The 23,076-nt window shown below is 52.3% G+C and overlaps 2 protein-coding genes across 4 annotated transcripts; both read right to left on the minus strand.

Annotated features, from left to right (window-relative positions):
• Positions 1-8,399: 8,399 nt before the first annotated feature.
• LOC101543744 (glutathione S-transferase theta-2B-like) lies at positions 8,400-11,620 on the minus strand. 2 transcript variants are annotated; one of them, XM_055119107.1, is made up of 5 exons: positions 11,372-11,620; positions 10,593-10,675; positions 9,553-9,703; positions 9,292-9,465; positions 8,400-8,659 (listed from the first exon to the last, which is right to left on the minus strand). In XM_055119107.1, exons 1-5 carry the CDS (start codon positions 11,411-11,413, stop codon positions 8,450-8,452), a joined length of 660 nt encoding a protein of 219 aa, XP_054975082.1. In that variant the 5' UTR covers positions 11,414-11,620; the 3' UTR covers positions 8,400-8,449. The 2 variants fall into 2 exon arrangements, with proteins under 2 accessions (XP_054975082.1, XP_004607499.1); XM_004607442.2 differs by having other exon boundaries at positions 10,593-10,680.
• A 5,387-nt stretch (positions 11,621-17,007) lies between these two features.
• Positions 17,008-20,858, minus strand: LOC101558058 (glutathione S-transferase theta-2B-like). 2 transcript variants are annotated; one of them, XM_055119399.1, is made up of 5 exons: positions 20,747-20,858; positions 19,773-19,860; positions 17,766-17,916; positions 17,547-17,678; positions 17,008-17,217 (listed from the first exon to the last, which is right to left on the minus strand). In XM_055119399.1, exons 1-5 carry the CDS (start codon positions 20,856-20,858, stop codon positions 17,008-17,010), a joined length of 693 nt encoding a protein of 230 aa, XP_054975374.1. The 2 variants fall into 2 exon arrangements, with proteins under 2 accessions (XP_054975374.1, XP_054975373.1); XM_055119398.1 differs by having other exon boundaries at positions 17,505-17,678.
• Between the last annotated feature and the right edge of the window lie 2,218 nt (positions 20,859-23,076).

A 23,076-nucleotide genomic window follows, 5' to 3' on the forward strand; every position in this document is an offset into this window, starting at 1 on the left:
ACTGACGCCCAGGATGCCCTCCAGACCTGTCACTGGCCCCCGAGCCTGAACTGGCAGCTGCTTCAGCCCTGTGCCTCTCTCTGTCTACACCCACATCTTGGGAAGCCAGAGACTCGGGCCTCTGTGGCTCTGGATTGGGAACCAGGACCTGCCTGACACTGGCCTATGCTGGCAGCAAGGGGCACAGAGGGGCAGCAAGCCTGAGTGGCCCCTGGCCTCCTGAGGCCCCACCCACGCCACCTCAGAAGCCAGCCTGGTGCATGGAGGTTGCGTGGTGATCAGAGCCCCCCACACGGGGAGTCCGAGCGCAAGGAAGGGAACTAGCATGCCGTCCTCACTCCCCAGGGGAGCTGAGATCTAGCAGACAGGACTCAGGGGGACACCCTACCCCCCCAACACGTATATACTCACAGGCCATGTGGTTTGGGTCTGGTGGTTTTGCCCTTGCTTCCAAAGACAGAAAAAGGCCAGTCTGGCCAGTAGAGACCGTGCAGCTGCCCGTGGAGTGCTCTGGGGACGGAACAACGGGGAACAGGGATGGAGCCAGACCATGGGGAGGCGCCCAGAGGATAAAGTGGAGAGCTAAGTCAGGGCCAAGCGGCCCCAGGAGCCCTGCCCAGAGCTGGTCATCCCAGAGCCCAGGGGCCAGGCAACCTGAAAAGAGCTCCCTGGACAGACTGGCCAGCAAGCCTGGGTGGGGCGCGGGGCCAGTCTGTCCAGGGAGCTCTTTTTTGTTGTTTTGCTTTTGTGTGGGGGGGGCCACTCCAGGCTGTGCTCAGGGTTTATTCCTGGCCTTCCCTGCTGTACTCTCTCCAGCCCCTTTTCTCAAGGTTAATACTCTAGGATCCAGGCCACCGGGAGGAGTAGGAGAGGGAGGGATAAACTGTAGCAGAAAAGAAAAATTGAAAGGAGACAGAGGGAGAGGCCCCCAGCACTGGTGGGGGGCTGGGAGAGCTCAGGCAGCTGCTACACCAAGTCTGCGTGCAGGAGGCCCAGGTCCCATCCCCCACACTGCCACCCCCCCTAACATGCTCAGAAGGGACACCCCACAGCTGTTGCCAGTGTGGCCCCAAGACTGAACCAGAGCTACAAAGATTGGGGACAGCAGAGAGACCCCCCACCTGAGTCTACCGTGTCCTGACCCCTCACACAGAACATCTGCTACAACCCGGCAGGAGGGGTGTGGAGTGCCTGTTGCAGGACCCAGTTGGTCACACCTGCTGGACCCCTGTGATCAGGTCTGAAGAAGGGGGTGCCGTGAGGACTGAGACAGAGTGATGGCCAAAAGGAGAGAGAGAGAGAGAGAGAGAGAGAGAGAGAGAGAGAGAGAGAGAGAGAGAGAGAGAGGAGAAAAGTGTGCCACACTGAGAAGAAACATGTCTGGCACAGAGACAGGCTGAGGGTGGGGGGCAGTGTCAGGAGGGAAACTGGGACATTGGTGGTGGGAAATGTACACTGGTCAAGGGAGGGGAGACGAACCATTGTATGACTGAACCCAAACCATGAATAACTTTGTAACTGTGTATCTCACAGTGATACATATCTTTTTTTTTTTTTTTTTTTTTTTTTTTTTTTTGCTTTTTGGGTCACACCTGGCGATGCACAGGGGTTACTCCTGGCTCTGCACTCAGGAATTACCCCTGGCCATGCTCAGGGGACCATATGGGATGCTGGGATTTGAACCCGGGTCGGCCGCGTGCAAGGCAAACGCCCTACCCGCTGTGCTATCTCTCCAGCCCGATACATATCTTTTAAAGAAAAAAATAAGAGTCAGAAATTAGAGAGAAAAGCATGGAGAAAAAAAAGAAAGAAGCCTCACGGACTGAGCCTCGGTTTCCCTTCAGGTATTCAGTATTTATTGTTCATCATCTGAAGAAGAAGAACAACAATGTTCTTTGGTCAAATGCTTAACTCTTTTTTTTTGGGGGGGGAGAGGGGTCACACCCAGCGATGCACAGGGTTTACTCCTGGCTCTGCACTCAGGAATTACTCCTGGCAGTGCTCGGGGGACCATATGGGATGCTGGAAATCAAACTCGGTTCAGCTGCATGCAAGGCAAACGCCTTACGCACTGTGCTATCTCTCCAGCCCCTCAAATGCTTAACTCTTAATCGATCCAGGCTAGACTTTACACACCCGAAGGCCTGTGTATGGGGACAAACATCTTTGCAGTGGGACTGCTGGGAGGGGCGAGAGGGTGGGGAGGAGGTGCTTCCGGGAGAAAGAGCCAAGACAGCAGTGACAGGACCCGGCAGCGGCAGCATTCAGGGCTGAAAGGTACCATAGACCTGCTCGTCCCGTCCTTCTTTTCTCTCTTCACCTTTAGTCCCTGACACGCACCGTGCCCCACCCAGCCAGCCCTGAGCTCAGGATTTGCAGACTGACATCATGGAAGGGCCAGTGCTGGGCCCTGAGTCGAGGGCGGGGGGGGGGGGGTCGTCTACCAGCTGAGGAGGCAGGACAGCCACGTCATGCAAGCCCCTGAGCCTGGCTGGCTGCAGCCACCAGGGCTGGGGAGGGAAGCTATTCTCCCTCCCTGCAGGGGCAGGCAAGAGGCCAGGGTGGACAGTGTCGCCAGAGGGCACTGTCCTCTTGTCAGGTGGAACACCTATGGGCAGTGCCAGCAGGGGGCGCTGTCCCCCTCCTCAGCTAACATCTCAGCAGCACTGCCCCCTTGCCTTGGCACCTTCAGTGGGTACCTGGGAACAGAGGGGTAGGTCCTCCTTGCCGCAGACATGCTACCCCTGCCCCTGCCAGCTGCTCAGGCACCTCTGAACAGACCGCACCACCTGTGGGGTAGAGAGTGTGCCCAGTCCCCTGCACACCCCACTATGCCTTCTTTTCCTGAGTCTCCACTGGCACCCCCACTGGTGTTCACAGTTGCTATGCCAGTTCTGCTTGGAGGACAGTACCAACGGGTCCATGCTGGGCATTTGTGACTAATGGTGAGGTGGGCAGGGCAAACAGGAGTGACCTAGAGAACCCCAACACCCAGCCACTCTCCCCTCAGAAGCCTGAAAAAAACGACCCTGACACTTGACTGTCATCCTCTCCTCATGCCGCTCTCCCCACCCGGCCAATGTCCAGGGGGCAGGCCATGTCCCACCTGCTGCCCATTTGCCAGGGCAACCTCTATTCATTTGCCACAGTCACCCTACTAGGGGCCCCTCCGCCTCTCCACTTTCACCTCCCAGCACGCCCTCTTCACCCTGCCTGCTCCGGAGAAACCTCAGATTTATGCTTCCCGCTCTAGCAAGAGCCCTTCCTGCTGCCAAAAGCCAGTTTGGGATTCAAGGTCACTTCTCGGGAGTCTGCCTTGCCCCTCCTCCTACCAGGCACTCCTACCTGGGGATCCCACGGGCCCTCTCTATCATGCATTTGACTCAGCTACAGGCATCTCCATGTGCGCATGTGTGTGTGTTAGCCACATCCAATAATGCCCAAGGGCTATTCTGGCACAGTCCTCAAGGGACACGCCTGTCTACACTGAGCTGGGTATTCTGGGAAAGAAGCGGTGCCAGGCACAGAGCCCAGGACACCCGCATGCAGTGGGGCTCCCCGGTCCTTTGAGCCATCTTCCCCGCTCCAGAGCGGCCTTTTAATTGTATTTCTACACCTTCATCTTGGTTGGAAGATCTGTCAAAACTGTCCAACTGTGAACAATAAAGCCCACTGGATGCATCAAGATGGCTCGGCAGCTTCCACCCATCCCCAGCTGTAGGGGAAACTACAGCTGGGGATGGTCCAGGAGGCCAGCAAGGACAAGGACAAAAACCAAAGGAGGTGAGCAGAATGGACACTTCAGGGAAAACAACCCAGGTACCTCTGCGCAGGCAGAAAACCACCACCAGTGGGGCGGAGAGTGTGCCCTGTCCCCTGGCACCACGACTCTGCCCACATGCCATTGTGGGGCAGGTAGCAGCTGGGTAGCAGGCCCCAGGGGAAGCGGGTGGCAAGGAGAGAATGACACAGGATGGGCACAGTGGGAAGCAGGACTCTAGGAGAGGTGGCTTCAGGCATAATGTCAAAGATCTCATTGATTAGCAGGCAGTGACAACTACCATAGAATTCAAGAACTGGTCTAACCAACCCTCACCCTCACGCTCCATCTCCATCTTCATCCTTACCCTAACCCTAAGACAACACTAACCCTAGCCCTAGTTTAAATTAAAATCTAAACATAGGATTAGGAGTAACCCTAGCAAGTTGCCATAAACCTAAGTCTCATTCTCACCCGCCCCAAATCCCGACCCTAACCCAACCCCTTACCCCAGCCGTGTCATTAAACCTAGCTCTGAGTCTCACCCCAATAATAACCCTAATCTGTGGAGTTCATGCCCAATTCAATCAGCTTAATCAATAGCTGAATAAATAGCAGTGTTCCTACATTATAAAAAATAAAAAATAATAATAATAATAACCCTAATCTAAAACCAAACCCCAAATTTAATCCACATTCTAATCTTAACTCAGAGAAGCCAGAAACCTCAGAGGTAGTCTTAGCTTTTAGCCCAAACCTAACCCTAAATCTAGTCCTGGCCCTAGACATAACCAGAACCCTACCCCTACCCAATACCCCTCACCTCAGACGAGTTCAAATCTGAATCTGAATCCTAACCTTTACACTAAACCTTACTCCCACACTTATCCAGACCCTCAAGCTTATTCTCACCTCTACCACAGCACAACCCAAAACCTAACTTAACATAGTTAACCCTAAGTTTAACCCTAACACTAATCTAACCCCACCCATAAACCAAAATGCAAACCTAGATTAACCTTAACCTTAACCCTCACCCTCAGAAGCCAGCAGCCACGGACTGTGTCAGACCCCTACACAAATCCTAATGCTAACCCTAGGCCTAGCCCTACCCAAACCAACCTACCAATCCTACCCTACCCCAGCGAAACACTGACAATAGTACTAACCCTAGCCTTCCATCTTTATCCTAACCCTAAACCTCAATTTACCCATAGCTCTAACCCTAACCCTCTCCAGAATCCAAACCCTAATCCTAACTCTGGATAAGACGTTAAACCTAACCCTAACCATAAGGCTAACTCTAGCCATTACTCGGGCCATATCACTCATCCTCTATCTCGCTCTCTTTTTCACCGTTTGCCATGTACTAACCCTAAATCTAAACAAATATAATCCTAACCTCTAGGATAATGTTGGTTTGCCCTTCCTCCCTGGCCACTGGGAGCTTGTGTTTGTTGATTGCCCCTCAACCTGTCAATTACCTTTGTCTCTTGATCAGACTCTGACTTGTAAATGTTGTCTTTCTCTTCTCCCTAATTTCCTTTGTATGGTTAGTTATTTCAGAGCAATTGCTTTTTGTATGGATATAGGAAGACAGTTAAAAAGACAAGCCTGTGGCTTGGGAGTTGATTGATTCCATATTACCTCCTGGATATCTGCTCTCTCAACTTAAGCCTCAATTGCCCTTACTTCCTAGATCCTCAAAAGCAGATCCCAACGAGGGACTGGATGGACCCAGGGCAAGTGGTGAGCTACGAGCTACCCTGGCATTGAAATGGACCTGGCCAAAGTGCCATAATGCTATGTTAAGAACTTGGTCATAGACAAATTCTGTCATGATCCAAAAGTAATAACTAGATTTGGACTCTGCTGAGGTTAGGAATGATTGATCCAGCCTGAGCACTGTAGGCTGAGTCTGTGATGAGATGTCCCTAAGACAGTCACCCTATAAGCCTAAAAAATGTCTATTACTGTATCCATACAGAATGGTAAATATTAGGAAGTAGAACTGCAGTGCACTGTAGCACTGTCATCCCGTTGTTCATCGCTTTGCTCGAGCGGGCATCAGTAACATCTCTATTGTGAGACTTGTTACTGTTTTTGGCATATTGAATACACTAAAGATGTTAATTAAGTTGCAGGTCTAAGGAGAGGAGAAACACACCTTAAGGACTGTTTTGCCCTTGTGGTTTGCAGGTGGTCAGGAAGTCTGGAAAAACATTTTTGATTGCACTTCCCATGGAGAGGCGTGGTTGGGGAGGTATGGTGAGAGGATAAAAAAAGTGGCTGTGGGGGGAAAAGGCAGCTCAGATAGAGAAGGGACCACCAAGTAAAGGGTGCTAGGAGGGCCCGTTCGGGATGGGAGATGCGTGCTGAAAGTAGATTACAGACCGGACATGATGGCCACTTAATACCTCCACTGCAAACCACAACACCCAAAAGGAGAGAGAGAGCAAAAGGGAATGCCCTGCCACAGAGTCAGGGGTGGGGGGTTGGGGAGGGACGCTGGGACCATTGGTGGTGGGAAATGGGCACTGGTGGAAGGATGGACACTCAACCATTGTATGACTGAAATGCAAGTACGAAAGTTTGTAAATCTGTAACTATACCTCATGGTGATTCACTAATAAAAAATTAAAAAATTAAACCTGGAAAGTCAGTTGCCCAAGAAAATGGAGCTAGCAAGTGTATAAATAAAAATATTATTGTTAGGGAAAAAAAGCGGCTGTGGGGAGAAAGGGGGGATTGAAGGAGAGACAGTTACGGAGACAGCAGAGAGACAGCAGAGAGAGAGAGAAGAGACGGATATGGCGGGAAGAAAGAATTGCATGGTTAGAGAGAGATAGGCAGAGAGAGAGAGGGTTGGAGAGAGCTGGGAGAGACGAGATATTGAATAAACGGCAACTAATTAGCAACCAGCGTGGCCCTCATTCTTCCTTCATCCGTCCAAGGCAACAGCCATCCTGGTGGAGAAGCAGCTTGAGAACACTGAACATGGGCGGCGAGAGAGCCCTCAAACATCCTTTCACGTGTAATCTCCACGCTCATGAGAGGTTTACAGAGCCTGCATGAGAGGGATTTATACACTAACCCTAGCCCCAACCATGACCCTAACTAACACTCAATCCTAATCTTAAATCCTAACACTAATCCTAGACCTAGGGCTAACCACTAGCCCTGACTGAAAACAAACATCCTCATCCCCATTCTCATTTTCAAAGTCAACCACAGCCTAATCCTAACCCTAAACCAAACCCTAACAATAATCCTAACTCTAGCTATAATCCTAGCCGGGGCCACTTCCCTAATGATAATACTCAGCGTACCCTTACTCACATTTTCACTATCTACTATGCTTAACATTAAACCTGATTAACATTAAACCTAAAATGCTCATCAAAACCTAACATTAAACCTAACCCTAATGCCGAACACTGGCCACTAGCCTAATTCTAACATTCACCATAATCCCCACTCGTGTGCTCACCCCATCCCATGAACTAACCTAACCCTAAGCCTAACCCTAAAAATAATCCTCTAACTATAATTTAACCCTTAATCTGGTCCTGTGCCAGACCCTGCCAATTCCCCTAACACTCATTCTCCCCCTCACTCTAATACAGTCAAAACCCAACCAAAACTGTAACCCTAACACCCTAACCCTAACCCTACCCTAGCACCTATTAGATTTGAGCTTTGAGGAACATAGTAGGAGTTAAATTGCAAAAGGTTAATATTGTTAACATCAAAAAACATTTTAGGGGGCTGGAGTGATAGCACAGCGGGTATGGCGTTTGCCTTGCACGCAGCCGACCCGGGTTCAAATCCCAGCATCCCATATGGTTTCCTGAGCACCGCCAGGGGTGATTCCTGAGTGCATGAGCCAGGAGTGACCCCTGTGCATTGCTGGGTGTGACCCAAAAAGCAAAAAAAAAAAAAATTTTAGTAACATGTTTAAACTAATTAATTTGGGGGAACGCCACACCCAGAAGTATTCAGGGACAATTCCTGGCTCTGTGCTTGGCAGAACTCAGGGACCATGAGTGATACCTGGGGTGGAACCAGGGTCAGCCAAAGCAGCTTACATTCCAGGCAAGTGCCTAACATCCTGAACTATCTCTCCCGCCCTAAGAGTTTTAATCCCAAGCCCCCCCCCAAGTCCTGCAAGGAGTGACCCCTGAGCACAGAGCCAGGAATAAGCTTTCAACTCTGCTGAGTGAGGCTCAAAAAAAGACACAAAAGACTAGTGATGGGCCATAGAAATAGTACATGGATTAAGGCACTTGACCTGCACACAGCCAACCTTAGTTCAATCCCCAGCATGCATATGGTCCCCTGAGAACCACCAGGTGTGATTCCTATGCACAGAGGCAGAAATAGTGTGACTAGAACCAAAAAATAAATAAAAATCAGTTATTAAATACTGATATTAGTCATTCTCCAGCTGGTTTATTTATCTCCTGGTACTGAATTTAAGCTGCTCTTTAAATCTGCATTTCAGTCTTCCATGGGTCACCTCTGAGGAGCGGCAGGTCAGCCACCCCAAGGCCTGACTACAGAGTTCCCCCTGGGCCCCCTTCTAGCAGAGAGACAAAAAAGACATGAAGCACGCATAAAAGAAACATAAGATGGCATCTTTATTGCTACTCTCCCGGCCACCAATCATCAGCTTCCATCATCAACTCCTCAAGGGATCCTGGAAATACGAACCAGCATACTTGGATAGAATTCTGGGGGAGGCGGTGGGATGGTTTTATTGGCGACCTGTTGCATGATGTTCGAGATGGGGCCATGGGCTTCCTGACACAGTTCAGCACCCAGAAAATTCTCCACTCGATTACGCCATGCTTCCAGTTTCTTATGTCCTGCAAACAGGTCATAGCCAACAGCCAAGGGCTACAGGGACAAGGATAAAAAAAAAATGAGTCACCAACTCCCCAACTCCTAGAGCCCTGGCCCAGAGTCAAGCCTTTTCCCTTGTGATACCCACTGTGGCCCACAGCAGGACCCAAATGCACCAGAAGAGAAGAATGAGGGTAAAGGCTCAACAGTAGGTTCTCTTTGTTTGGTTGGTTGTTCATTGGCCATACACTGTTGTACTCAGGGCTCACTCTTGGCTTGTACTTAGGGATCATTTCTGGTGGACTATAGAGGACTATAGACAGTACCAGGGATCAAACTTGACCAGCCGCTTTCGAGTCAAGCACCCTACAAGCTGTACTATCTCATGGTCCCTAAAGGATTAGGTCTTTTTGCTTTGTTTTTGGGGTTACACCTGGCTTTGACTGTGACTCTGTGCTCAAGATCAATCCTAGAGGGCCCAGGGACCATACGTGGTGCCAGAGATTAAACTAGGTCAGCCATGTGCAAGGCAAGCACCCTACCCAGTGTACTATCTCTCCAACTTCGTCAGCACCAGTTCAACCAGAAACTTGCTCTGATCCGAGCAAAGGGGTGAATTTCTCAGCATTTCTAGCACATAAGGGGTGGAAATAGGAAGGGTACAGTGGCCTGGGGCCAGCTCACACCTGCACCAGTTCCTCTAGTGCCAGCAGGTCGGCCAGGGTCACCTCCTGGCTGGCGAGGAAAGCCTTGTTCCCCAGGAAGCAGTCCTCGAGTTTCTGCAGCGCTTTATCCATGGCAGCTTTGTTGCGCTCCACTTTCTCCTCCGGTATCTGGAGCCCACTGAGGGGTATAATCGCCTGAGGGAGCAGAATTGGGGTTTTGGTCTTGGCCTCTGCCTCCACCCATAGCCCAGGCCAGCAGCCACCTCTGATGGTGCTTCTCACCTTCACCCACAGGGACACACCAAACGTGCCACGAATACAGTCACCGTGCCAGCCCAGGTACTCATGGACGCGGGCGCGGATGGGCAGCTCAGGTGGGTACCAGTGATCCGCTGTCTTGTATTTAGTGCTCAGGTAGATCAGGATGGCCACACTGCAGAGAGGAAGGAGCTCAGACCCCCAGGAGCTCCCAGTGCCCCCCAGACCCCTGGAGCTTCTCTGCAATCAAGGCCTTTCCTCCTGCCTCACCTCCCACCCCAAGATCCCTGGGCACCTCCCCCCTCCCCCCACAGGGCCTCCCTGACTCCCTGGGTTCCTGCCTCTGGTGTCATCTCTAGGGGAGACCTTCTGCTTGGCACTTGGAGAAGCTCAGCCCTGGGCCAGGGATGTGACTCGGCAGCCGAGTGACAGCCTGGCATGTGTGAGAACCTGGGCAGGATCCCTGGTGCCACACGAAACCACCACCACCCAGACTCCTTGTCTCTGGGTATCCCCACAGCTACCCTAGGAAGCAGGGACTCCGATGCCCTTGGTGCAGGCATAAACTAAGGTGCAAACTGATGCCATGCCTGGTCTGCGGCACTCAGAAGTGGCTCCCGGCTCCCTTGGAGCTCTGCATGGGGCTGGCACACAGCATGTGCTGGGCCATCTCTCAGGTCGAGATGCACGGGTGGGGACAAGGGAGGAGGCATGTTCTCAGATCTGGCATGAGTGACCCTGACAGGTCCCCAAGCTTCATTCTGGTAGTCGCCTGCCTGGTGGCCAGACTTGCCCAGGTCCAGCAAAGCCCTTCCAGCTTGCATCCATCATACCTCTCCTGTACGTGGCCAAAGAGCCCCTGCCCTGGCTTCTGTTGTTCTTGAGTCTGGGGATGGAGAGATCTCTGGGCTTCAGAAGACTGAAGACAAGACCAGTGCAGAGACAGGGTAGAGCCTGGTTCCCGTAGGCTCTCTGCTGTCCACTGCCCTGGCCTTTGGCTCTCGTTGACTCACAGGGCCCAGAGGGATGAGGCGGAGACCCAGGGACACAGGAGGTTAAAGTACCTTTCAGTCAAGATAAAGTCACCGTCTTTGAGGGTGGGAACCTTCTGCAGGCTGTTGACCTGGCTGAAGTCCTTGGTCAGGTGCTGCCCTGAGGAGGAAAGCAGAGACCTACAGGGCAGAGCCACACTCAAGGGTCCTCCTCCCAGGACCTGGCCAGGCTCCGCCTGTTTCCTTCTCCCTCCCCAAGCAGCCTGGGCTCAGGGGTGGCCTCCTGCCCTCCTGCAGCGAGACTTGAGTTACAGCTCAGCCAGCTGCTGCTGCAGGTGCATGAAGGGAAGTTATTTTCATTTAGCTGGAACTGAAGGGAACCCCGGCTGGGTCTGCTCCTTCGTTCTCTCTGTCTCCTCTCCTTCTCTCTCCTTCTCTCTCTCTCTCTCTCTCTCTCTCTCTCTCTCTCTCTCTCTCTCTCTTCAGGGGTTACTCTGTGTGCTCAGCGCTGGAGGAAGCAGCGGGACAGGGCCAGGAGGCGTTCATTCCAGGAGGCACTGCACGACCAGGGTGCTAGGGATGGAATGGGACATCCGTCCCAGCTACCAGCTACAAAGTGACTTTGACTTATCCCCCCACCACCACCATCACCAAGTTCCATCACCCCACCTCCATCCCCGGCTCCAAAGGCTGGGTGGCATTTGATGGCTTTTTAGAGAGAAGAGTGAGGTTTCAGAGAAGACCTGTGGCTTAATCAAGGCCACACTGCGTGAGATCTGTGGGAGCGGCAAGCTGGTGGTTCCGGGTGTTGAGCAAGAGCTTGGGGGGCGGAGGGGGACGTCCCGTCCCACCTTTGAGCAGCTCCACGGTGCGCATCTCGAAGGGGATGCCATTCTTCTTGGCGAAGATGTAGACGGCGCGGCAGGGCTGGGACAGCAGGTCCAGGTAGAGCTCCAGACCCATGGCGGGGACGTAGATGAAGTCTGCGCAGGGCGCAGGGCGGACCCGGGATTTCAGTGCGCGGGGCCCGCCTTTCTGGGACCGGAGCCAGTGGGGGGCCCGCCCCGGCGCCGGCTGCCGTCCAACTGGACGCTTAGCTCCGTTCGGCCCAGGCCCCACCCCCGTTGACCTTCGCTTGGACTGCCACTCTGCAACCCTCGCCCCTGCGTCGGGAGGCGAGTGTCCACTCAGCTGTGATGCTGCTGGCCGCGCCGTGCGGGCTAAGTTTGAGCTCGCAGCTGCACCGTTCTGCCTAGGCACGACGGAACCAAGGGGCGGGGCCGCGCGAAGGTTGGGGGTTGGGGGACGGCGGATGGGGGACCCGCTGGGGGAGGAGGAGGGCTTTGGGCAGGCATGCGCTGTCCTGTTTTTACCGTGACAGCTGCCAGAGGACCTGCCTGGCTGCCTGGGCACAGGCCTCCCCCTGTCCGGCGTAGAGGTGGCGGGGAGAGCTTGGGGGTTGGGGTTTTTTTTGGTTTGTTTCCTGCAGAAACCGATAGTGGCAGAGATCCCAGGGGTCACCAACCAGAGGGCACTTTTGCAGATATGCCCAGGCTCAGCGGGGGCAGCAGCTACACCGTCAGAACTGTTCTCCGACAGAGTTGCTGCCTTGGGGGAGGGGGGCGGGGCAGAGGGCTGGGGGACTCTGTGCGGTGGGAGAAGGCAGCTGACAGGATCTGGGGCTTGGGAAGGCCGCCCCTCCACGGCCCCTCTTCTCCCACCTCATCCTCCCCGACCCCCTCATCCTTCAGGTCCAGACCTGGGCCCGGCTGTTGAAACTTGCTGCTGAATTATGCCAGCAAACCAGAATGCTCCCCTGAACCCCCTGAATTTTGCAATTGGAATTCTGGGGAGAGGAGGTCCTGCTCCAGAAGTGAGCATGAGCATGGTGACGGGAGGGGGGACCAACAGTGGTCACAGATAGCTCCCCCTGCACCGCCCCCCCAACACACACTCGCCTTATCCTGACTTACCCTAAATCAGCCAGTGCACCAAGCAGTCAGCTGAGCCTGCTTGTGTGAGGCTGAATGGGCCCAGAGACCCTCGAGGTTCAGCTTATTAGCCGCTAAGCAATTAAGGTCAATCTGTGAGCTGAGTATTCAAAGACAGCCCACAGCTTTTCTTCCAAATGCACATTGTCAGTGACTCTAGGGTCCTGGGGGATAACGCAGTAGCAAGTGAAATGCCTGCCCTGCAGTCTTGAGGAGGGGAGGGCTGTCCCTGGCACCACCCCCTTTGGGCAGTCTTGGGATCCCCGCACCCCAACAAAGTATATGATCAACCATATACCTAATCATGCCTGCGTTCTGTCCACTGGCATAATTCACCAGCAAGTTTCAACAGCCAGAGGCCAACTCTGAACCTGAGGGATGAGCGGGCGGGGAGGATGAGGAGGGAAGAGGAGGGGTGTGGAAGGGCAGCCTTCTTCAGCCCCAGATCCTGTCAGCTGCCTTCGCCCACTGCACAGAGGGTCCTCACAGCCCTCTGCGCCCCCGTCAGCAACTTTGTCTGACTTCTGACTGCAAACCTGCCTCTGCCGAATCATCCAGTCACAGCAGCCTGGGGCGTATCAGCAAAAGTAAGAACATTCCCCACCCCATTCCATTCTCCCCCTATTCCCCCCCTTCCCCTCCCCCGCCTCTGAGGGATACTGGGATCATTGGTGGTGGAGAATGGGCACTGGTGGAGGGATGGGTACTTGATCACTGTATGACTGAAAGATAAACAGGAAAGTTTCTAAGTTCTGTAACTGTATCTCATGGTGATTCATTAATAAATGAATAAATAAATAAAAAGTGAGGACATTGGAGGATGTCAGTACTGGTGAAGGGATGGGCATTGGTGCATTGTACATCTAAAAACTGCGCAATCCCCAGTGAGCAATCGAAGTATATGACCTCAGCAAGTCCCCATGCCAACAGAGACCAGAGAATGCGACCTTGGTCACTGCAGCAATGGGGAAAAAAATAGAGGGATTTAATTTTTATGTTTTCATTTGGGGGCCACATCCAGCAGTATTTAGAGCTCTGTTCTAAGGGACACAGGGGACTATATGGGGTGCCGGGCAAGAAACCCAGGTCATCCGTGTGTAAGGAAGGTACACTACCCACTGTACTTTTGTCCAGCCCTGCGGGGAAGCTCTAGGATCCAGGCGGCAGGGAAGAGTAGGAGAGGAAGGGATAAACTGTAACAAGAAAGAAAAAACTGAAACAGAGGGAGAGGCCCCCAGCACTGGCTCACGGTCCCGCCTGCCTCAGACTGACCATGTGGAGGGCTGGGAGAGCTCAGGCAGCTGCTACACCAAGTCTGCGTGCAGGAGGCCCAGGTCCCATCCCCCGCACTGCCAGGCCCCCCTGACATGCTCAGAAGGGACACCCCACAGCTGCTGCCAGCGTGGCCCCAAGACCGAACCAGAGCAACAAAGGTGGACAGCAGACAGACCCCCACCTGAGTCTACGATGTCCTGACCCCTCACACAGAACATCTGCTACGACCCGGCAGGGGTGGCGGGAGGGGCTATGGAGTGACTGTGGCAGGACCCATTCGGTCATCCCTCACCAGAAGCCTGCACCCCCCATATCTCAGAGCTGCAGAATGCTCATAGATGGACACTGACTTAGGAAACAAGGACAGACACATGTCTGGCACCCAACAGGGCCTCTAATCCCTGCCAGGAGTGATCTCTGAGCACAGAGTCAAGAGTAAGCTCACACTGCTGGGTGAGGTCCAAAAAGCAAAACAAAAACACCAGTCAGTGATGGTCCTTAGAGATAGTTCAGGGATTAAGGCACTGATTGTATACAGCCGACCTCAGCTTGATCCCCAGCACCACATATGGTCCCCCGAGTGTGTAAACACAAAAAAGGGGAGCACAGGGCAGCAGCACTCTATCTCTCCCGCCCACCACGTTCAGTAGTCTCAAGCCGCTTCCCCCATCGAGGGAGGTTGATGGCGATGATGAGGCAGGCGAAGGAAGGAACGAGGGCCAGTCTGGTTGGTCTCAGTCGAAGTTTATTCTATTCCCATCTCCGTTCTCCTCTGATTCTCCTCCTGCTTCTTCCTCCCCCGTGCTACTTCATTCTCCTTCTCCTCTGGATCTTGGATCTCGATCTGGCTTCTCCAGATCTGGCACTGGGACCCCCAGCCCACTCTTACAGCCTAGTTAAATCCTCCAGCATGAGGGGTTTGGGCTTACACATAGGTATGGCCACAATTAATAAGGGTAAAGTTCTTTCCCTCAGGGGCGGCTGCTTCTAGGACAGATTCTCTTTCAGCAGAAAGGCCCACCCAAGAGTGGAATCCCATGGGTGTGTTTCTCCTCTCCTTGTCCAACTAACACATAAGCATTCATAATATTAATCATTTTGCATGGACACAGTAAGAGATACATTAAGCTTATAGAATTGCTCTCCTGGGGTCATCTTGATCTCAGACTACAGTGCTCAGGCCAGATTAATCTTTCCTATCCTAGTCTCGTCATTGCTTTTGGATCATGACAGCACTTGTCTATGATCAAACTCTTAACTTATAGTTAAGAATCGTTGCGCGTTCCCCCGGAAATCTCTCCGGCCCGCGGAAAGACAACAGTGGAAAGCGCTCCTAATTGGGTGGGTTCTATGAGCGGTCCCGATCTGAAAATAAAACTGGTGAGGTTAGTAAACAGGGGCTCAAGACAACACGTGCCGATCAAGAGCGTCTTTACTACTATAGTTGTTGGAGTTTCCACCCAAGGGAGACAGACCTACTACCAAGGAAGCATTTGATAATTAGTTATGGAATGTAATCAAGGTTAAGAGAAAATGAAGTGAAATTCATTAGTTATACAGTAGGGGGTGGGGGTGGGGACGGGGGGTATACTGGGGTTTTTGGTGGTGGAATATGGGCACTGGTGAAAGGATGGGTGTTTGAATATTGTATAACTGAGACATAAACCTGAGAACTATGTAACTTTCCACATGTGATTTAATAAAAAGTTTTTTTTTAAAAAAAGAGTGTCTTTATTACTAGCCATGCTGGTTTTATACCTTTCTTAGCAGGGGGTTGGTACATGAGTTGTCAATCATCAGGGAAGTGTCTTCTCAGACCAAATAAGGAAAAGTTCGGGGCGTACTTTGGTGGGCTTACAATATTCTCTAAGAGTTGGTTGAGAAATAGTGGGGAGGGGAAGACAAGGGTTTATCTCGCAGGAGCATCTGTCAGGAGGAGTGTACAAGGCTTTTAGTGTAAAGGAAGGCATTCTACTTTACGGGCTTTTTGGGGTCTCGTGGTTAACTGCCCTGGGCTACTTTTACTTCTTGAGTTTAGCTATTTCCTTTGTCACAAGGGCACCTGTGCCTCAGGTTATGCAAACGCTGGTAATGGAATTTTCCGGTTTGTCCAGGGTAAAGGTTTTGGGGCCCTCTTTTGTTCAGGGTCCTGAACAGTCCCCAACAAATCGTGGCACTTTGGCCTGGCCCATATCGATGCCAGTGTAGCTCACAGCTTGCCCTGGGCCCCTTCAGTCCCTCGTCGGGACCCTGCTTTTGGGGTGCTAGGAACTAAGGGCAACTGGGCTTAAGTCGAGAAAGCAGATGCCCGAGAGTGAATAATATTCAAAGCCAATTAAATCCCAAGTTACAAAAGCATAATATTAATTGTCCTCCTTTGTCCATACCAAAAAGGACATTGCTTTAAAGTAAACTATTCAAAAGACATAAAGAGAGGAGAAAGGCAATATTTCACTCATACATATAAAATCATAGCTTTCTGAGGAATCTGAAGAAATCTGACCTTACAAGTTAACAGAGTCTGATTAGGGGGTAAAGGTGATAGACTGGTTGGGGAAGAAAGCATGGAGAGGGGTTTACAGATAAACGCAGTGGAATGGAAGTGCCTCGGGAGCACTGTGATAAACCTAAGCTTCCTGTGGCAAGGGGAACGGGACATACCAATGTTGTCTTAAAATGCTTAGAGAGGGGCTGGAGCGATAGCACAGCTGGTATGGCGTTTGCCTTGCACGCGGCCGACCCGGGTTCAAATCCCAGCACTCCATATGGTCCCCTGAGCACTGCCAGGGGTGATTGCTGAGTGCAGAGCCAGGAGTAACCCCTGTGCATCACCGGGTGTGACCCAAAAATAAATAAATAAATAAATAAATAAAAGGCTTAGAGATTATTACCAGATAAACCTAAACTCTTTGTGGCAAGGGAGAAAGGACAAATCAATGATATCCCACACCCGAGCACCACGAGGCAGGAGTAGCTGGGCCCAGACTGTCATTCTTCAGTTAGTTTACTAACTCATGGTACTGATTTAAGCTGCCCTTTACATCTGTGCGTCTCAGTCTTCCATGAGTCAACTCCGTGGTCCCCAAGGCATGGTCAGCCACACCGGTTACAAAGGACAGCAGAAAGACATAAAAGGACACAAATTCAAGAAGCAGAATGTGTCTTTATTGCTCGTCTCCTGGGAAGCTGGCCCCCAGCCGTCCTCTCCCATCCTCAACCCCTCAGGGGATCTTAGCAATACGAAGCCTCATATACGTATAGAATTCTGGGGGAGGTGGCGGGATGGTTGTAGTGGAGGCCACTTGTTGGATGTTCAAGATGGGGCCGTGGGCTTCCCGACACAGTTCAGCACCCAGGAAATTCTCCACTCGATTACGCCATGCTGCCAGTCTTTTATGTCCCGCAAACAGGTCATAGCCAAAAGCCAAGGGCTAGGGGAAACAAAGATTAAATATATACATATATGAGCTACCATGTCCCAAACTCCAGAAGCTCCAGCATAGTGTCAGGCCCTTTCCCCAAGCCCCTGGAGCCCATGGCAGGACCCAAGAGCACCAGCTGAGACCCCATTCTCAGGAGCGAAGCATAAGCCCAGGGCTCCAGCACCAGTTCAGCCAGAAGCTTGCTCTGACCCGAGCAAAGGGCTGGCTTTCTCAGCATTTTGCGCACACAAAGGGTGGATATAGGAAGGGCACCGCAGCTGGGGGCCAGCTCACACCTGCATCAGTTCCTCTAGTGCCAGCAGGTCGGCCAGGGTCACCTCCTGGCTGGCGAGGAAAGCCTTGTTCCCCAGGAAGTAGTCCTCGAGCTTCTGCAGTGCCTTGTCCATAAGGACTTTGTTGTGCTCCACTTTCTCCTCCGGTATCTGGAGCCCACTGATGGGCGCAATCACCTGAGGGAGCAGAATTGGGGTTTTGGTCTTGGCCTCTGCCTCCACCCACAGCCCAGGCCAGCAGCCACCTCTGATGGTGCTTCTCACCTTCACCCACAGGGGCACACCAAACGTGCCACGAATGATGTCGCCGTGCCAGCCCAGGTACTCATGGACGCGGGCGCGGATGGGCAGCTCAGGTGGGTACCAGTGATCCGCTGTCTTGTATTTAGTGCTCAGGTAGATCAGGATGGCCACACTGCAGAGAGGAAGGAGCTCAGACCCCCAGGAGCTCCCAGTGCCCCCCAGACCCCTGGAGCTTCTCTGCAATCAAGGCCTTTCCTCCTGCCTCACCTCCCACCCCAAGATCCCTGGGCACCTCCCCCCTCCCCCCACAGGGCCTCCCTGACTCCCTGGGTCCCTGCCTCTGGTGTCATCTCTAGGGGAGACCTTCTGCTTGGCACTTGGAGAAGCTCAGCCCTGGGCCAGGGATGTGACTCGGCAGCCGAGCGACAGCCTGGCATGTGTGAGAACCTGGGCAGGATCCCTGGTGCCACACGAAACCACCACCACCCAGACTCCTTGTCTCTGGGTATCCCCACAGCTGCCCTAGGAAGCAGGGACTCCGATGCCCTTGGTTCAGGCACAAACTAAGGTGCAAACTGGTGCCATGCCTGGTCTGCGGCACTCAGAAGTGTCTCCCGACTCCCTTGGAGCTCTGCATGGGGCTGGCACACAGCATGTGCTGGGCCATCTCTCAGGTCGAGATGCACGGGTGGGGACAAGGGAGGAGGCATGTTCTCAGATCAGTGCAGAGACAGGGTGTGTCACCCCTGTTCTTTGGCTCTCTGCTGTCCATGCCCCTCACCTTTGGCTCTCACTGACTCACAGGGCCCACAGGGATGAGGCAGAGAGCCAGAAACACAAGGGGGTTACATCAGATAAGGGGTTGACATCAAGGGTATATAAGGCATTGGTTGAACTCTACAAGAAGAAAATATCCAACCCCATCAGAAAATGGGGCGAAGAAATGAACAGAAACTTTCCCAAGGAAGAGATACGAATGGCCAAAAGGCACATGAAAAAGTGCTCTGCATCACTAATCATCAGGGAGAGGCAGATCAAAACGACCATGAGATACCACCTCACACCACAGAGGCTAGCACACATCCAAAAGAACAAAAGCAACCGCTGTTGGAGAGGATGTGGGGAGAAAGGGACCCTTCTACACTGCTGGTGGGAATGCCGACTGGTTCAGCCCTTTTGGAAAACAATCTGGACGATTCTCAAAAAATTAGAAATTGAGCTCCCATTTGACCCAGCAATACCACTGCTGAGAATATATCCCATAGAAGCAAAAAAGTATAGTCGAAATGATATCTGCACTTATATGTTCATCGCAGCACTGTTTACAATAACCAGAATCTGGAAAAAACCCGAGTGCCCGAGAACAGATGACTGGTTAAAGAAACTTTGGTACATCTATACAATGGAATACTATGCAGATGTTAGGAAAAAATGAAGTCATGAGCTTTGCATATAAGTGGATCAACATGGAAAGTATCATTCTAAGTGAAATGAGTCAGAAAGAGAGAGACAGCCATAGAAAGATTGCACTCATCTGTGGAATATAAAATAACAGAGTAGGAGATTAGCACCCAAGAATAGTAGAAATAAGGACCAGGCAGTTGACTCCATGGCTTGGAAGCTGGTCTCACATTCTGGGGAAAAGGCAGCTCATATAGAGAAGGGAACACCAAGTAAAATGTGGTTGGAGGCCACACAGGGGAAGGGTGATGTGTGCTGAAAGTAGACTAGAGACTTAACACTATGGCCACTCAACACCCCTATTGCAAACTACAACACCCAATTGGAGAAAGAGAACAAAAGGGAATACCCTGCCACAGAGGCAGGGTGGGGTGGGGGAGATGGGATTGGGGAGGGTGGGAGGGATGCTGGGTTTATTGGTGGTGGAGAATGGGCACTGGTGAAGGGATGGGTTCTCGAACATTGTATGAGGGAAACACGAGCACGAAAATGTATAAATCTGTAACTGTACCCTCACGGTGATTCACTAATTTAAAAATAAATTAATTAAAAAGGGGGTTAAAGTACCTTTCACTCAAGACAAAGTCACCGTCTTTGAGGACGGGAATCCTCTGCAGGATGCTCACATCGGTGAAGTCCTTGGCCATGGTCTGTCCTGAGGAGGAAGGCAGAGACCTACAGGGCAGAGCCATACCTGCTGGGTCCTCCTCCCAGCTTATTGGCTGGCCCAGGCTTGGCCAGTTTCCTTCTCCCTCCCCACCTTCCCAGCCTGAGTCCGGGGTGGCCTCTGGCCCTCCAGTAGTACAGTGGACCCTGCTGCTGCAGGTGGACCAAGATTATTTCCTTTGAGCTGGACCTAGTCTGGTCAAAGGAAGGGGAGGTTCCATAAATCAAAGCCAGTTTTCACAAAAATGTGTCCTAACCTCATGGCCTCATGGTTCTCTCTTCCCTCCCCTCCCCTCCCTTCCCCTCTTCTCTCCTCCCCTCCCCCTCCCCTCCTCTCTCTGTCTCTCTCTCTGTCTCTCTCTGTCTCTGTCTCTCTGTCTCTCTGTCTCTGTCTGTCTGTCTGTCTGTCTGTCTGTCTGTCTGTCTCTCTCTCTCTCTCTCTCTCTCTCTCTCTCTCTCTCTCTCTCTTTGTGCTGGGGTTTGGCACCAAACCCCGTGGTAATCAGAGGCTTCTCAGTTCTCAGAACCGGGGAAAACAGTTGGGGAGGGAAGGTCACTCCCCAAGATGTTGGGAGACCAGAGTGCCAGGGATGGAACCCTGGTCTCCTAGTTGTAAAGCAACGACAGTGCCATTTGATCTCCCTCTCTGGCCATAAATTCCCACCCCATCCTCCCCCAACTCCCACTCTCCGGGCTGGTTGGCATTTGATTCCTTTTTAGAGAGAAAAGCAAAATACAGAGAAGGCCTATGGCTTGTCCAAGGACACAGAGCAGGGAACTTGTGGGGAGGGTTGTGGGGCTGCAGTGTTCAGGGGAGGCTCTGGGTTTGGTGGGAGAATTTCAGCTCCCTGGGGAGGGGGCCGTCCTGGTCCCACCTTTGAGGAAGTCTACGGTGCGCATCTCGAAGGGGATGCCGTTCTTCTTGGCGAAGATGTAGACGGCGCGGCAGGGCTGGGACAGCAGGTCCAGGTAGAGCTTCAGAGCCATGGCGGGGCAATGGGGTGCACATTGGTACACAGGGTTGGCCAAGAATTTAAAAGCGCAGATCCTGCCCTTCTGGGACAGGAACCCTGGGCTCCGCCCCGCCTTGGCCACTGTCCAACAGGATGCAGCCCGGTTCAGCTTGGATCCAGCAATTCTTATTTGTTTTTAGATCACTCCTGGCTTACTCCTGGCTCTGCGTTCAGGGATCACAACTGGTGGTACTCAGGGGACCGGATGGGGTGCAGAAGATCAAACCCCACTCAGTCACAGGCAAGGCATACAGACCCCCTCACTCCAACAATTCTTGGGGGTATGCCAAAAGCTTCTTGGTTCCACTAGTCCTGGGGACCCTTCCCCATGAGTTTTGCTCAGACTGCCACCTTGCACCCTCCCCTTGACCCCACCCAGAGACAAGTTTCTACCCAGCTGAGATACTGCAGGTCGCACAAGCTGTTCGCCTTCAAGGTGCACTGTTTGCCCTGGCACTGCAGGAAGGGGCACATGGCTGGCGCTGGGGGACACGCAGAAGGATGGCGGATAGAGGGGGTTGTGGAGAGAGAAGGAAGGCTTTGGGCAGGCATGTGCTCTCCTGCTTTTGCAGTGCCCACTGCCAGAGGACCTGCCTAGGTACAGGCCTCCCCCTGCCCTGAACAGGGCCAGACCCACTGGCTGGCAAAGCCCATCCTGGGTGCTCTTGTTTGGGGTTTGAGGGCGGGGAGGGCGGGGGGGTTCCTGCAGAAGGGCATCCAGCAGGTGGTGGCAGGAATCTCAGAGTTCCCTTAACCATATGGCATTTTTGCAGATAGGCCCAAGGTGCTACAAATGGGTGCCTCGGCTGAGACATGTTTATAGTCAAAAAACTTGTTGTACACACACACACACACACACACACACACACACACACACACACACACACACACAGCAGTTGCAGCCCGTCCCGGAGCCAGTGTCTTCAGTAGTGCCCTAGGCATACCTCAGCAGAGTGGCTGAGGCTGAATGGGCCCAGAGGCCGCTCGGGGTTCAGCTTATTAGCGGCAGGCAATTAAGGCCAGATCTATGAGTTCCGGATCCAAAGACAGCCCACAGTTTTTCTTCAAGATGCCCATCATGGGAGACCCTAGGTGGCTGGGGGATAGCTCAGTGGCAAGTGAAATGCCTGCCCTACATCTGGAGGGTAGGAAGGCTGTTCCTGGCACCACCCCCACTTGGCAGTCTTGGGAACTCTGGCACCCCAACAAAGTGTGTGATCAATCATATACCTAACTGAAACTGTGCAACGCCCAGTGAGCACTACAATCAGAGTGTGTGCCCTGTGAAAGCACCTATGCCAGCACAGCTCAGGGGGTGCCGCCTCAACCACTGCAGCAATGGAGTGGGGGAATAGGAAGGGAATTCTTTTCTTTATTATTTAGAAACTTTTTTATTTTATAAGGTAGTTCACAATACTTGTTGTTACTGGTTTTGGCATATTGAATACACCACGGGTAGCTTGCCAGGCTCTGCTGTGAGGGCGAGATACTCTCAGTAGCTTGCCAGGCTCTCTGAGAGGGGCAGAAGAATCAAACCCGGGTCGGCCGCATGCAAGGCAAATGCCCTACCGCTGTGCTATGGAGACGTTACTGGTACCCGCTCGAGCAAATCAATGAGCAACAGGATGACAGTGACAATGACAGTTCACAGTATTTGATTACTTTTATAATTCAAACACCAATCTCACCACTGTAGGATAACATTGGGTTTGTCCTTTCAGCCTTGCCGCAGGGAACTTCGTTTACCTTAAAGCAATGTCCTTTCTGTATGGACCAGGAAGGCAGTTAATATTATGCTCTGTAACTTGGGAGCTGATTGACTCCAATAATATTTACTCCTGGACATCTGCTTTCTTGACTCAGTTGCCCCTATTTCCTAGCACCCCAAAACCAGGGTCCTGATAAGGGATGGAATGGATCCAAGGGCAAGCTGTGAGCTACCCTGGCATCGAAATGGGCCAGGCCAAAGCACCACATTACTCAACTATAAATTGAGAGCATGGACATAGACAAATGCCTTCATGATCCAAAAGTAACGACGAGACTAGGACCCTCTGGGGTTAGGAAGACTAAACTGGCCTGAGGACTGTGGTCTGGAATATATAGTGAATGTCCTCAGAAAGAACCAAACTTTTAAGTTTGATATATCTCTTACTGTGCTCATACAAAATGACATTGCTAGAAATATCAGA

This window comes from Sorex araneus, chromosome 11, assembly GCF_027595985.1.
Source record: "Sorex araneus isolate mSorAra2 chromosome 11, mSorAra2.pri, whole genome shotgun sequence".
Classification (NCBI taxonomy): domain Eukaryota; kingdom Metazoa; phylum Chordata; class Mammalia; order Eulipotyphla; family Soricidae; genus Sorex; species Sorex araneus.

Bases quoted from the DNA above. Each gene is read 5' to 3' on its own strand.
- LOC101543744 (XM_004607442.2), bottom strand. From the start codon at position 11,483: ATGGGTCTGGAGCTCTACCTGGACCTGCTGTCCCAGCCCTGCCGCGCC. The intron at 10,681-11,371 runs GTGGGACGGGAC...TTTCCTCCTCAG, and splicing joins CACCGTGGAGCTGCTCAAAG to GGCAGCACCTGACCAAGGAC. The intron at 9,466-9,552 runs GTGAGAAGCACC...CTGCTCCCTCAG, and splicing joins GTGTGTCCCTGTGGGTGAAG to GCGATTATACCCCTCAGTGG.
- LOC101558058 (XM_055119398.1), bottom strand. From the start codon at position 20,858: ATGGCTCTGAAGCTCTACCTGGACCTGCTGTCCCAGCCCTGCCGCGCC. The intron at 17,917-19,772 runs GTACTTTAACCC...TCCTCTCTGCAG, and splicing joins GACTTTGTCTTGAGTGAAAG to TGTGGCCATCCTGATCTACC. The intron at 17,218-17,504 runs GTGTGAGCTGGC...TGTTTCCCCTAG, and splicing joins CACTAGAGGAACTGATGCAG to CCCTTGGCTTTTGGCTATGA.